Below are 16042 nucleotides of genomic sequence, written 5' to 3'. Positions count from 1 at the left end.
GCATAGTGCTCGCGAAGAATCTCCAGTGCTCTTCTTCCATTACGTTTAACGTCCCTCATTACCAATGACAAACTCTTGTTGTCCAGACATTGCACTAGCTCTGCATATGCCTCTCCGTCTTCCTCATCTATCTGCGGCTCCTCCAAGATAACTTCTCTGAGGCCGCGCAACTCCATATGCGCCAGGAACCTCGTTTCCCAGAGTTCATAATTTTTCTCGTCACCGTCAAATAAAAGTTTGAACCACCTTTGGCCTGCATGACTGGGCCCATAACCTGTAGCGTTAGTCATTTCTGCAGCAGTCTATCGTTATCACAGTCACCAAAGTGATTAGCTAGCACCTGCTAGTGGCTAATATTCACGGGAGAAAAAGGACAGACCGCCATCGTCTCTTTGGTCTGAACTCACACTGACCGTTTATTCTGCGCATGCTCACAATAGCATCCTTGTGCGCGCAGGCACATGACATCACTGCTTAGGCTATTTAACATGGCTTTGCTACTCATAAAATATGCTTAACACTAACGTTAGCTAATATTAAGTTACCTGTTACATCAGTTAGTTAGCAGTTAGCTAACCTAACAGTCTGACAACTTACAGTCTAAATTATGGATTTGAACACAAACATTACCTCAGGTTATTAACTTATAACAGGGCAATGTTTTATAAGTATAACAGTTATAAGGTGAAGTTCATGTTAGGAGAGCAAACAGATCGTGACTCTTCCACGGTGTCCATATTCACGTTTTTGTTGTTTTGTTCTCCGTTGAAATCCCACAACTCAAATTCACTCAAATAATAATTTGGCGTGCAGATGTAAAATAATCCAGATAATGATCCACATAATTCATTATAGTGGACCTACAGAGTCGCTCTGAAGTCCTGCAGCATTCAAACTGACGTACTTTCAAATGAAGGCGCGCTCAGTGCTCATTGGCCAGTTTCCTGGATGACAGCCACATTGACCAATCAGACTCAAAGCAACATGGTGAGACAGCCAATAGCAATTGTTTCAGCGGGATAACTCACAGAAAGATGACTTCAGAATCAAAATCATAAATCAAATATTTTAGTGACCCCAAAATTGGGAAATACCTTTGTATTATTCATAATAATAATAATAATAATAATAATAATAATAATAATAATAATAATAGCAGCATCAGTTAAGTCCACACTAAATCACATATAGCAAAAAGTTTCTGCTGCACTGCTTTCTTCATGTTGGATTTTTTTTTTTAATCTTAATTCATTGTAAATCTGTGCACAGAGCTTTGATGTCTCTCTCTGTCTCTCCATCTCTTTCTGTCTGTCTGTCTCTGCCTCTTTCTCTCTTGAATGTAAAACCACAACTAATGAGATTAACCTTAAAATTGCAGAAAAAAATCTTAGTTGTCAGTATGGAAATAAACCTTTATATAACGAGCAAAACATTTAATAACGGTCAAATATCGTAATTATTATTGTAATTTTCTGTAAAAAATTGGGAAATAACTGTAGTTTGTCATTATTGGCATAACACATAAAAAAACAGGCGGGTTGTTAATTTACAGATAACATCTGTAATTTTACTTTTTATTTACACTTTCTTAAAAAAAAACCGGAAAAACTAGGATTTTTTTGTGTGCAAAAGTGCATCTTAACAAACAAAGACAAGGTAAAGGATAAAGACATGATGGCTTCTAGCTAAGGCTGATTCAATATATCCAATATTAATGTTTGCTGTAATTATTATTATGGAACTATAAAATGTCCTCCATGTTCCCAGAATAAAGACTAAATCTTCAGGTGATCCAGCTTCTTTCTACTGTGACCTGCCTTGGTCTCACAATGGTGTGAAGAACTGAAACTGGACATTCAGCAAACATTTCTCTGAGGCAGAAACAATGTCATTGGTTACATTAAACTTTGGTAGGCAGAGAATCTGTAAAAAGGATTTTCTCTGGCCCCTCCCACTGACATTGAACTCAACCAATGAGATTGTTTCTGTCTCCAGAGCAGAAATGTTTGAGGAACTAAAAGCACAATCAGCTTGATGTTGAGGAGAAGGGCTGTGCAGCAGAGAGGCTCTTTAGTTTTTTCATTCTACTGCAGTGGAAGAACATTGCTCATCTGCTGTCAGTTTGACTTTAACAACTCCAAAGACATGTTGCTTTACCTCTTTTTACTTTTCTCTCACTTTATAGGTGAGTGTTAGAACAGAGATCAAAGTCTCATTTAACCTGCTGTGTTAACCAGATATTTGGTACTAGAGCTTTATCTGTGTAAGGTTACAATTTCCATGGTAGAAAAATACATTTGGTTTATTAAATTTATCTAAAACGATGAAAGAAAAATAACTTGTTGATGTCAGAATGTCTTGCAGACTAACTGACATGAATAATACTCATTTTGCAGCCCTGGGTTCCATGAACATCATAAAGCCAGACAGTACTGAAGAACATGTTGCAGAGGGAAGAAACATCAACCTGACCTGTAAATATGATGGTGCTATCAACAATATCCAATGGTACCGACAATACCAGAGATCCAGACCAGAGTTCCTGCTCTCCATCACAGAGGGAGGATCGATTCATCCAACTGATTCTGATTTCAAAGCTCACATTAACAAAACCGAGAAACGTGTACATCTGGAGATCATCTCAGCTAAAGTGACAGACTCTGCTGTGTACTACTGTGCTCTGCAGCCCACAGTGACAGGAAACACCCAAACTCTGTACAAAAACCTTTGGAGCAAAGACAACAGAATACTCCACAACATCCACTAGAGGGAGTCACACACTGTTAAACATAAATGCTATGTGATAATAGGGTCTGACAGGACTGAGATGTAAAGCTTTAGAAATTAAACTACTGACACTGCATTGTAAATTAAATTTCATCAAGATAACCAAGGTAACATCAAAATAAAAACGATTATACCTTTCAGATATAATAAAGCACACTTCTTTATGAAGCAGTGAAGCAGTAAAGATACAGCACAAAATAAGGGAAATGTTACACATAAAGTCACTTTAACATGTGTGTAACATTTCACATTTCATCTCTCCATTGATGTTACACATACTAATGTAATATTTGACGCTGAGCTTCCTTTTCATTGACGGACTAAAGTTGTACTGTGATGATGATTTTATTTTTAAAAATTCTTACATTTACAAACCCTGAAAAAGGTGATCCATCCTTTAAATCACTAATTTAAATCCAGTAAAAAAAGAATCATTAACAGAAAACTTCCCACCTCCAGCTTTTGGAAAATGCTGCTACCAGTCTGTTAACCAGGAGGAAGAAAATACAGATCTAAGAGGAGAGGGAGAGATTCAGGGAGGAGCTAAGCTGTTACTGAACTATAGAAGAGAGAGGAACTTCCATATTCAGCAGAGTTCAATACACAAACCAGAAACATTACCTTCATTCAACATGCTGTCACTGCATCATTGTGTGTTTTCTCTACTGTTTCTGTACTTTATAACAGGTATATTACATGCATCAAGATGGAGTCTTAGTGTTTGCAACTGTTACAACATTGTATAACAGAGTTATCTCTTCCTTTAGGTGTCAGCTGTGAAGAACTCACTCCAAGAAACAAGAGTTTAGTTTCAAAGACAGCACTGTTACTCTGTCCTACAATTATTACAAAGGTAATGATGATTATTTTTTCTGGTATCGACAATATCCAGGAAAACCACCAGAGTTCCTCATCTCTCATCTGAAATCAGGAGAAATCCTTGCAAAACCAGTCTCTGGAATGTCTGTTAAAGTGAGTGAGGATAAAACCCAAATGGATCTGCAGATCTCCTCTGCTGCAGTGACAGACTCTGCTCTGTACTACTGTGCTGTGAGGCCCACAGTGACAGCAAACCCACAGTCTCTGTACAAAAACACAAGCTGACACACTGACAAGCTGCTGGAAGCCTTTTTCCACACTGTTGGACTCAACTTTTTAGCTCCACTAGAGGGCGACATTATCAAGTAGGCGGTGCACTACTTCTGCACTGTGTTCAACCATTCTGTCAATAATAACTGCTGCTGTGAAGAGAACAATTGTCACACTGAATGTTGAACATCAGCTAGTTTCTCCTGTTGATTTAAACCTTGTTGTAGAGATGGAACATTGGCTGTGGATTATTCTTGCTGCTCTTTTCTTTGGTAAGATAGAAAGCACAACATGTTTTTATTCTTTTCTAAAGATTGATGGAAACTGGAGTTCAGAGCAGAAATCTCTCAACAGTTGAGCTGTTTCTGTCCACAGAGTAACACTGTACACTTGATATTTTCCACTGTCTTCTCCTCTCAGCCTCATGAACAATGTTAGTCTAATGGCTTCATTTTCTCCACTTTTTCCAGGACTAATAGCTGGAGACACAATCTCTCCTGTAGGAGATAAAGTCAGTGGAAGAGAAGGAGAATCTGTCACACTCAAATGTCAATATGAGACAGCTGACAGCAATATTTGGCTTTACTGGTACAGACATTCTGACCTTCAGGCTCCTCAGTTTATACTCTGGAAAGGAGCAAGATCCTTGAGTAGTGCTGAATATATTCCAGATAAACGATATGAATCTAAAACAACAGATTCATCAACTGAACTGACCATCAGAAAACTAACCCTGGCAGACACAGCTCTCTACTACTGTGCTCTAGAAACACAGTGATACAAAGTGTAGAAGAGGCTGTACAAAAACCTGAACACAGATATCTGACTACTCTTCAAAGAGGAGGGAAGTGGTATTCAAACCACAGCTTCATATCAGATGGATTCTGCTAATTCCTGTTTTATCAGAGTCACTGTGGTTACAGCTGCTAATGAAACACTGTGGGAGGATTCACATGAGCAGCAAATCCACATCAATGACAAACCAACTGGATGATGCTTCAAACACAAGACACCATGGAAACAAATAAATCAACACTGAAAATTAAAATGAGTGATATGTGACATCTGAACAACAACGTGTCTAACATACATACGTTTAAATAAATCAATTCGTGACCTGAATTATGTATCTAAAGTGCATTTATCATACATTGTTTCATTCCAACAAAATGTCTATTTGTTCCCAACATTTACCAGGTCAGACTGGGTCCGGTATTTTATAGCTCAAATATTCAGTCATATACTGAGCATACTGAGCTGATCTGTTACCAGCTGGACTGGGTACAGTCTGAATATTTCTCAGCAGAAGTCCACCTTTACAGTTTCTGGTCTTTACCATTTTTATTCAGTTTTGTTTTCCATCTGATTGAACTGCAGTAAATGATGGACTGTTTGTTGATTTGTAATCATATAAGACAGGGCTGTGAATGAGGCCTGTCAGTGTGATCAGGCTCCTCCTTCTAATCCACCAACTTAGTGTTGATGAAGACTAAACAGAGAGATCACAGCCTTCTTTCTACTTGCTGTAGCTCACAGTTACTCAACACTGCAGATATGACGCAGCCTCTGTTCATCTCAGTGTTGCTGGCTGCTCTGTGCCTTGGTATGAACACAACTCTGTTTCTGTGATATCAATCCAACATTGACATGATTCTTTAACAGCACACTGATCCTGTTTGTTGCTGTTTTACAGAATGCAGAGCACAAAGAGACAACGTGCTGCAACCAAAAGGAGATGTGACTGCGACTGAAGGAGAGGAAGTAACACTTGACTGTCAATATAACAGCAGTTCACCAAGTAATTATCTCTTCTGGTACAAACAGGATGGAAACAACAGCCCCAAATTCATAATGAGCCGCATTCAACGAGATGAAGGAACCACAGCAGATGAGTTTAAGGAGAGATTTTCATCCACACTGGATTCAACCTCAAGATCAGTTCCTCTGAAGATCCAGAAGCTTCAGCTGTCTGACTCTGCTGTGTACTACTGTGCTCTGCAGCCCACAGTGACAGGAAACACCAAAACTCTGTACAAAAACCTTTGGAGCAAAGACAACAGAATACTCCACAACATCCACTAGAGGGAGTCACACACTGTTAAACTTCAATAGTATGATACAGAGTTGATTCTGTGTATTGGTTATAAAAAGTACATGAAACGAAGGACGGCAGATAACAGACAGAACATTGTATTGCTGTGTCATACAATACAAACTCTAATGATAATGAGGTGTTGAGGGATATTATTTATTTAAACAATACTACGTGTACGTGAGTGTAACAATAAATCCATGTAATGGAGCTTAAATTCAGCTTTGTTCATCAATCCTCTTTGTGAGGCATTCTCTTACATATCCATAACTGCCTCAATGTGAAACAGTTTAAATAATGCAAAGAACATTTATGAGTAAAACATTTAATATCCCAAAAATACTCAACATATTGACAAACAGGGCCGGCCCAAGGCATAAGTGAACTAAGCAGCTGCTTAGGGCCCCCTGACCACTAGGGGGCCCCCAAGAACAATTAACTTAAAAAAGAAAAAAGTAATAAATATGTTTTTTCCATGCGTGAGTGATGATGATTCATATATTATCAAATGTATATTCTTGTCCAACCCCCCCCCCAATAAAAACCCACCAACAACATGATGTTAACAGAGTGTAGTTTCCTACTGACTCTCTGCTCCAACTGTCAGAGCTCTGTTAGTGCCGTGTGCACTGAGCATCCAGGAGCTAGGAGCAGGTGAATGATGTCACAATAAAGGTAATGTAACATTTGGTGTCAGGAGATTTTGAAAAGTTCCCTGAAATTAGGAAAGTCCCTAATTATTGTTGATATTTAAATTTGCTAGCTAACATTAGTTCAAAACGTCGTACTGCTTATGGGACGGTTAGATAGCTTACTATTCAAGCTAACGTTGTTGTGTTTGTGTCATACTTTGAATAAGTTGATTCTCAGTGTATTTATATTATTCTGGGTCGCTTTTTGGCATCAAAACAACGTTCTTGATAACGTTTGATAGCCAATGTTTAATAACTAACACAACGCGGTGACGTTTGCTAGCAATATGGTTTTACATTAATGAATTCATTTAGTTAACTTATAGTTTGAGGTATGTTGTTTGCAATCGTTTGCTGCAGACCACAGTAATTTATGTCTAAATAAACATATTCCTTTTACATTCAATTTTCAATTCAATTTTATTTGTATAGCGCCAATTCATAACAGAAGTTATCTCAGGACACTTTTCAAATAGAGCAGGTCTAGACCGAACTCTTTAAAACATTAATTACAGAGACCCAACAGTACCACCATGAGCAAGACCTTGGCGACAAGGGCAAGGAAAAACTGCCTGTTAAAAGGCAGAAACCTAGGACAGATCCTTCGACTTTAGGTGGGTGGTCGTCTGTCTCGACCAGTTGGGGTGAGAGAGAGAAAGAACAGAGAGAGAGAGACAGAGAGAGAGAGAGAGAGAGAGAGAGAGAGAGAGAGAGAGCAGACAGGTGCACAGCAACAACAGTATTGGCAATGGCAATCTAGCAGGACCATGGCAGGAGGCTCCACCAGGATCGATAAGAACCTGCGAGACGAGAAAGCACAAGAACTCCGGGGAAGAAGTGAAGTTAGTAACATGCATTAATGGAACATGAATGAGTGCAGAAAGAGAGAGAGGAAGAGAGGAGCTCAGTGCACCATGGGAAATCCCCCGATAGTCTAGGCCTATAGCAGCATAACTAAGGGATGGTTCAGGACTCACCTGATCCAGCCCTAACTATAAGCTTTATCAAAGAGGAATGTCTTAAGCCTACTCTTGAATGTGGTGAGGGTGTCTGCCTCCCGAACCACAACTGGAAGCTGGTTCCACAGGAGAGGAGCTTGGTAACTGAAGGCTCTGGCTCCTGTTCTACTTTTAGAGACTATAGGAACCACAAGTAGCCCAGCATTTAGAGAACGTAGTGTTCTAGTGGGGTAATAGGGTACTATGAGCTCTTCAAGATATGAAGGGGCCTGACCATGAAGAGCTTTATAGGTGAGGAGGAGGATTTTAAATTCTATTCTACATTTTACAGGGAGCCAATGCAGAGAAGCTAGTACAGGAGAGATGTGATCTCTTTTTCTAGTTCCTGTCAGTACTCGTGCTGCAGCGTTCTGAATTAATTGGAGCGTTTTAATGGACTTATTGGGGCAACCTGATAATAAAGAGTTGCAGTAATCCAGCCTTGAAGTAACAAATGCATGGATTAGTTTTTCTGCATCTGTCTGTGATAGTATGTGTCTAATTTTTCTAATATTACGTAAATGAAAGAAGGCAGTCCTAGAGGTCTGCTTTATGTGGGAGTTAAAAGACAAATCCTGATCAAAGATAACTCCAAGATTCCTGACAGTGGTGCTAGAGGCCAAGTTAATGCCATCTAGAGTAACTATATCTTTAGACAGTGAGTCTCTAAGGTTTCTGGGGCCAAGAACAAGAATTTCGGTTTTGTCTGAGTTAACATCAGAAAATTGCAGCTCATCCAGGATTTTACATCAACTCCCTATTGTGCTCATACGTTATATGAAACTTCCCCAGGAGCACTGTTAAAGTATTTAGGAGGAGGCACTGACTCAGCCCAGGGGCAATCCACCTCCTCAGGAGCAGCCAAGGCTGATGAATCAGGTGATCAAACACTGTCACCATATATATTTCATTGCTAGTCAAATGATCTCATTAAGATATACTAATATAGATATAATCATATGACAAGGGACGTGTTTTTCATTAAGGTCCATCTCTGTCCTCTGCTCCATCCACTGTGCCCACTGTCCTCTCTGCAACCTCAGCTGTTCCTGGTAAGTTAACAACAGAACAGCCTTTATAATTGCTCAGTGTACAGCAGAATATTCTGAGATGAATAATTTTGTCCAAAAATATTATTTTAATTTCCCTATTGGTCCTTCATCTTTGGTCATGGAGATTGATGTGTCTTCTTCAGCATCCAGTTTGGAGCAGGGATCAGCAGCTCCGCCAGTTGACCCAGCTGAGTGTCCCTGTTTCCTGTCAGACTCAGAAAGGACTGAACAGGTATTAAGAGGGCCACTGCTATAAAGGACACATTCACATTCCCAAAAAGACACATGGCAGTAATAGAGGGCCCAAAAATCCAATTTTGCTTAGGTCCCCATGGAGGCTTGGGCCGGCCCTGTTGACAAATCACACATTTTTAATCAACTATCTGTACAAACCGGTTAGTACCAAGAACTCAGGTGTTGATGGTGTTTGTTCTTTATAAAAGAGGTTTCTCTGTTGTTCTCTCAGGCTGTGGCAGAGATTGGGGACTCGAGTTTGCGACTCGGACTCGAGACGCACTTAAGTCGCACACACAGAGACTTCAGACTTGACTTGGACTCGTGTTTTGGGACTCGTGAACAATCATTATGTTTTCTTTTTTGGCGTATTAATACTGAGGAAACTCTGAAACGTCTGACGAGCTTAATGTGATTCCTTCCTTTGTTTCATGGTAACCATATTACACATTGGGTGCGCGCCTCGCAGCCTCACGCACTAGTACCTCGGATGACGACTATGGCGACCGGCGGCACGCCTGCAGCTGCTGCTGTACCATTTGTGATTACATTTGGTTATAAAAACTTCAAACAGGACGGCATCAACAAAGGAGCACTGACTGCAAAGTCTGCAGTACCCCAATCAAGGATGCTGGATCCACCACATCACATTTTATCAGGCACCTGAAAACTCACCCGGAGAGGTCAGTCACATTAGAGCTTATGGACGGTTAGCTCAGCATCAGCTATGTAACGTTCACTTAGCTTGCTACTAGCTTTGTAACTGAATACTTGAATAGATGAGTGAATGTTAGTTTGCTTGTCGCACTTGTTTGCATTGAGTGGCGTTGACATGACGTAAAAAAAAAAAAAAGGTAACGTTAATCATCTACATTGCCACCATCTACTGGCTAACGTTAACCATAGAAAAATACAGAGTTATACTGTCGGCTTACAGGCAGGTTACAGGTTCATTGATGACCACGTAACGTTAATGTTACAGGTTTACCAGGTTACCATTCCACTGAGTTTGAGTGAGAGGATAGAGGAATGTGTCATTAGAGACCCAGTGTAATTAAACACTACGGTTGCAGAGTGCAAACCTTTAACTTTTTTGTCCACTGGCAAAATGGCTAGACTAGTGAATGTTGAAATGTTACCAGCTACTCAATAGATTACCATTGTTATTTTGGCTGGTGAGTGCAGCATACAGTACCAGCCACTTGCATGACTTACCAGCACCTGAATGGTGTTAATTTTGTGTCCAGCAGATGTAGCTAATTATAACTGAGATTGGATGATTAGTTATTATTGCATGACTAATAATGTTAGATTTACAAGATTACAAGATTACTTTATTTGTCACATACAGAAGTCCCAGAGTAACATGCAGTGAAATGTCTCCTGGTTACTCCTAAACTGGAAAAATACGTGCAAGGGTGTGTGTGTATGTGTGTGTGTCAGGAGTCCTGGTGGTGGGGGGAGTGGTCAACTTGAGTTCTGGTTCAGGAGTCTAATGGCCTGAGGAAATAGCAATATTTTCCTGTTACCCTGAGTTAGTCTATATCTTTTTTTAGCAACCCTCTCTATAATCAGAAATAAAAGATTGATATATAGCCTGCAACATTACTTTAGATCCAGTTCTTCTCTCACAAACATGTGGTTCCAGATGTGTTTTGCTACACATACATTTTTAGCTATATCATCCAGATCTTATTACTATAATTAACAGCCTAATTTTCCATGTTGTTCATCTACAGGTTTTCTGAATTCAACAGAGCGAAAAAAGTGGCCAGTGGCAGTGCAGAGGGACAGAGCAGCCTTGACTCTTTCTTAACAAAACCAGGTGTGCAGATATACAGCCAGGGCCATCCCAGGCAGAAGGCCATTACTGAAACCATAATACAGGATCTCATCATTTCATGCAATCTGCCTCTGTCTTTGATTGACAAGCCTAGCTTCAAGAATTTCATGTCAGTGGTAGAGGAGAGATACTGCCCAGTAAGTCAAAACACCGTAACCAGACATCTGAGTGAGCTAGCAGCAGACAAAGAGTCCAAGATCAAATCCAAACTAGAAAAGACAGACAATGTGTCTGTGACTGTTGATATTTGGACTGACCGAAGCATGCGTGGCTTTTTAGGGGTAAACAGCCCACTTCATGGAGATAGAGAAAAACAACCCAAGCCTGCAGACAGTTCTCTTAAGTTGTGAACGATCTACAGTGTCACACACTGGAGAAAGAATAAGTGAAAAATTTGAGGAAATATGTGACAACTTCAATATAAAACACAAATTAGATTACATTATCTGTGACAACGCGTCAAATATGAGGAAAGCCTTCACAGTTTGTTTCCCCTCTGCAACAACAACTGAGAGTGAAGATGGTGAAGACGACCTGGAAAACAGCAACTTGAGGAGGATATAAGTGAGAATTTCCAGGACGATGTGGAAACTATCCAGAGCAGCTGCTGTCAACAGCGCCTACAGTGTTTTGCACATTCATTACAGCTTGTGGATGGACTGAAAGAGACTTGTACCTTAACTATGAGAACCAACACTGTGTTTTATGTCTTTCCAGGTACAGCAGTGAGCAGTGACCTACAGTCTACACAGCCCAGTGAAGTTAAACATATTATATATTACATAATATTAACAACATTAGTCAAGCTGTTGTTTCTAGGGAAGAAACAGCCAGTAAATGTACCAAAGTAATCAGAGTAATAGTATGATGATTACTGTAACCTCCCATCTGTTATATTCTTTATACACATTAGTTTACTGAGACCATGGAAACAGAAACCTGGAATACTTTATCCTGTACAACATGTCAACATAACTGAAGGAATCACTCATCTAATAAAGTCAATTGTTTATGTGGTTGAAAAACTGCTAAGTAACCAACTGTTAACAGTACTGTATCCATATTTCATAGTCTGATATTTTAACTAAGTATTATTACCAAAGTTCACCTTCAGATATTTGTAAAAGCTGCAATTATGTTTGAACCCCATTAAAAATACTGTATACTGAATATTCTATCATTTATATTATATATTGTGATGTCATTTATCTTCCAACATAATAAAGTTTGAATGAGAGACAGTAATGTATTGTGTTGCTTACAGTCATTTACTACAAGTTAAAATTTCACACAAATTTCCACAAGCCTTTTTGCACCGACCTCCACCCCAGCTCCTCCTTTTTATGTTGTTTCTAATTAATCAATGTCATTTTCTGATTGCCATTGATGCTTGCTCTGTTCTGTACCCTGGGGGGTCTCTGCTGCCGCTCTCCTTGTCTTAAACTTTTCCATGTATGCACATGGAAGGGCAGGGAGGTGTGCTCTCCCTGCCTTAAGGTTTTCCACGTAGGCACGCGGAAGGACAAGGAGGTCCCAGAACAGAGCCATACCGCCAAATGTAAAATTCTGCTTGGGATATAAGATATTTTGACAAAAGTGGTCCTGACTGAACTATTGTGTTGTCCCCATGAAAAGATAATGTTAATACAATATTTGTAAAACTGTGTGGGGGGGGTGTAACTTTACTCACTGTCGTGATATAACTGTTACTGCTAGCTGAGGTAACTTAGCATGCAACCAGTGCCAGGTTCCAACTTACCGTTTTGTGGCTGAACTCGGTTCATTCACCGAAGGCTTCAAACGTGGGTCGAACAACTTGCTTGCTACAACGTCAGTTGTCGAAAATTCTTTGTCTTTGTTCTGTTCCGTCTCAAAAGTTCAGAGTCATCAATGCCACTCTGTCAAAACTGGTATAAACTAGATTTTTGGCGGTTGCATGGGTGAATTCAATGCGTTGCTATTAGTAACAGGCAAAACTTGATGATATTGAGTTGTTGGAGCTCAAACACATAATTACAATAAGATAGGCCATTAAAAAGTACAGTTTACTCAGAATTCATAATTAATGTAAAGAAATGACACATGTTTAAGTAATAGAAACTCAGTTTGTTTGAGTAGAAACTACTGATTGGACTTAAAAACACAATTACAATAAGAAAGGACATGAAAAAGTTCAGCTTAATCAGAATTAACAAGTAATGTCAATAAATTAGACACATTTAAGTAATATGAACTCAATCTCTTTGAGTTGAATCAAAATCTGGGTTTAGAGTGCAGACAGTAAAATAAGACGACTGAACGTTGCAGGGGAAAGACCAGTGAGGGGAAAATGAGACCTAATACCATACAACGTCAACTGGTGGCCCGCGACCAAATCCGGCCCGCCAGAGATCTTCATCCGGCCCCCAGAATAATTCTGAATTCAGGAATGGCCTAGTGAAGAGGAAAAAGTATGCTTCTATATTTATTTATTTTTAAATCAAATGAAAGAAACACCTTCTGAAAATTAGCTTGTGCCATAGCCTGCCTTCAATCAAAAATGACGATAAACTCATTTAACATATTTTATTGTTTCACGTGTTATTTTTTTCACAAATGTCAAAATTTTCCTCGCCTGGGATTTGCGCTCAATTGTGGTGTCTCAAAAACAAACATCAACATAACAGAGAAGAACATGGGAATTGCAAGCCTTGCACATCAGCAAATAGTTATAATGACAAATAAAAGTGACTGTGATCCAACAAATAAATACAAATAAATAAAACCAAGAAAATCACAAGACTAAAATACTCACGTTTGCTTAATGGGAGAAGTTACATTTCCCCTTCAACACAATCTTTTGACATCGGGCTTGACAGCTGTCAGGCTTATGCGCAAGCAGTCCTCTAAAGACTGGTTTGACAGTCGGTTCCGCTCATGCGTTTTTATAGAGTTCATTTTTGAGAACGCAGCTTCACAGGTGTATGTTGATCCGAACATGGTGAGCACATACATGGCCAATGTCTTCAGTGTGTCATACTCTTGGGGACAAGCCACCCAAAAGGCGCTCAAGCTTTGAGCACCACAGAGAGCAGCCTTCATGTCACCAGCGGCCTGGATGTCAATCAGTTCACTTTGAATAGCCGCCTCATCCAGTGGCATCACCTTCTTCACGTTAGCAGAGAATTCTCCACCTGGGCTGATAGTGAACGGGTCACGAACGATTCCAATGACATCCCTGGAAATGGCAAAGTCATCAAATCTGGCAGAGAAATTTTCCCTCAGCTGTGTGATAAATGTCTTCATGTTCTCTGTGACCTTGCTGTGACCCACTGTCTTAAGTGTGCTAAAGTGTAGCAGCCTCCCCGACAACAAATCTTCGTGGAATAGACCAAGTTTGTTTCCAAAGGCATCAAGTTTTTCCACCATATTCACCATGTAGTTGTAGAATTAGCGCGTTCAAATGGGAAAATATGTCTGTTAAAAATGCAACATTGCACATGTATTCTGTGTCTTACATGATGCGCTGGTGGTCAGCTGCCGCTTTAGATTGACTTTGCATTAAAAATCCACAACTTGATCCCTGAGTTCAACGAAACGCTCCAGTGCTTTGCCCTTACTGAGCCAGCGCACGTCATTGTGGAGTAAGAGGTCATCATGAGAGGCTTCAGATTCCTGCACAAATTTTCGGAACAAACGGTGCTGTGTGCTTGAATTCCCCCTGATGAAGTTAATTATTTTCTTTGTTTTGTCCATAACCTCTTTAAGATCACCTCTTAATTTTGCGCACAGCACGCTTTGGTGAATGAGACAGTGAAGTGCGTTAACGCTGGGAGCGACAGTCTTAATTCTGCTCACTAGTCCCCTGTTCCTACCAATCATGGCAGGAGCACCATCTGTGACAACCAGGTTGACTTCTTCAAATGACAGTCCATGCTTTTGAAATAGTTCCTCCAGCTTTCCAAAGATAATAACGCCAGAGGTCAGGCCCTCCAGTGGAATCAAGGCCAGCAGCTCTTCTTTGAAATCTTTGCCATCAAAATATCTGACGAAAACGCACATTTGGGAAATGTCAGTATTGTCGGTGGACTCATCAATAGCCAGCGATAGGTATCTGGCTTCTTTGATCTCATCAATTACAAGTCGCTGGATATCCTCTGCCAAAACAGAGCAGAACAGCAGTTTTAGCAGACAGAGGTATCTGCTTAACAGACGCAATTATCCTGTCCGTAGATTTGTCAGTGGCAAGTTCCTCCAGAACAGCCACCATGCACTCCTTAAAAACCTCAGCATCGGTAAATGGCTTGTTATGCCTGGAGAGTACCCAGGCAGCCTGTAGAGAAGCACTTGTTGCCCTCTCTTGTTCAGTTGAAGTTCGGTTAATAATTCCACTGGCATGGGAGTACTGAGACTCCTTGAAGCTTGAGTGCTTTGTGCTGTGGTGACGCCTCAGATTGTACTCTTTGGCGACAGCGACAGTTTCGTTACAAATGAGGCACACAGGTACAGCATTTTTAAAGGTTGGCTCTATGAATAGGTACTTATCAGTCCATTCCTCATTAAAACTACGGTTCTCTGAATCAATTTTCTGCTTAAGACTCTTTGAGAGTGTCATTTTTCATTCAAATATATTCAGAAGACCTTCCTTCTTCAAGTGTTCTCCACAAACTACGACCTGCATTTGACATTGATTGACAGCTTGACAGCCTCACAAATATGAAGCCTAAAATATTTCTATCGCCCCCTAGTGGCCTAATAAAAAAATAAAAAATAAAAAGATATATATAAATATATATATATATATATATATATATATATATATATATTACATAATATTATATATTATAAATATATATATTTATAAAATAATAATAAATTTGGAATGGAAATCAGTTTATCAAATAATAACATATTACTCAGGATACAATACTAATTTTATTTTATTTTACAAGCATCTGGCCCTTACAGTGTCTGCAGAGAAAAATTCTGGCCCTTGGACAAATCTAGTTGATGACCCCTGCCTTATACCATCGATCTTGCCAATGAAAAAAGACAGGAGGAGCAGGAGTAGATGGAGTTACAAGCTGGTTGATAGTAGTAAACAAAAACCTTGGGTTATGTTTATTGCTAACAATCAGGTCAGAAAAGTAGGCAGCTCGCACCTCTTTAATAGTTGGTTCAAGTTAAACAGTAGTTCCCTCATGTAGAGGCGGTGGACTTCTTTGTTGTCTTATATTGTTGTTGATCCAGGGAGTTTTATTAATAACTGGGACAGC

At 39.7% G+C, this 16042-nt stretch overlaps 1 long non-coding RNA gene and 1 gene segment (V, D, J or C); both read left to right on the top strand.

The window, feature by feature from the left end:
• Positions 1-5278: 5278 nt before the first annotated feature.
• LOC127360989 (T cell receptor alpha variable 19-like) lies at positions 5279-6168 on the top strand. The segment is given in 2 exon segments: positions 5279-5479; positions 5570-6168. Coding segments are annotated over 2 exon segments (510 nt in total).
• Positions 6169-9049: 2881 nt separating this feature from the next.
• Positions 9050-11518, top strand: LOC127360998 (uncharacterized). The gene is made up of 3 exons (XR_007884001.1): positions 9050-9627; positions 10684-10769; positions 11505-11518. It is a non-coding gene; the product is annotated as an uncharacterized LOC127360998 (long non-coding RNA).
• Positions 11519-16042: the final 4524 nt, after the last annotated feature.

Source organism: Dicentrarchus labrax, unplaced genomic scaffold (assembly GCF_905237075.1).
Source record: "Dicentrarchus labrax unplaced genomic scaffold, dlabrax2021, whole genome shotgun sequence".
NCBI lineage: Eukaryota > Metazoa > Chordata > Actinopteri > Moronidae > Dicentrarchus > Dicentrarchus labrax.
Note: the sequence above shows the minus strand (reverse complement) of the source record. Positions and strands in the feature narration are given on the sequence as shown.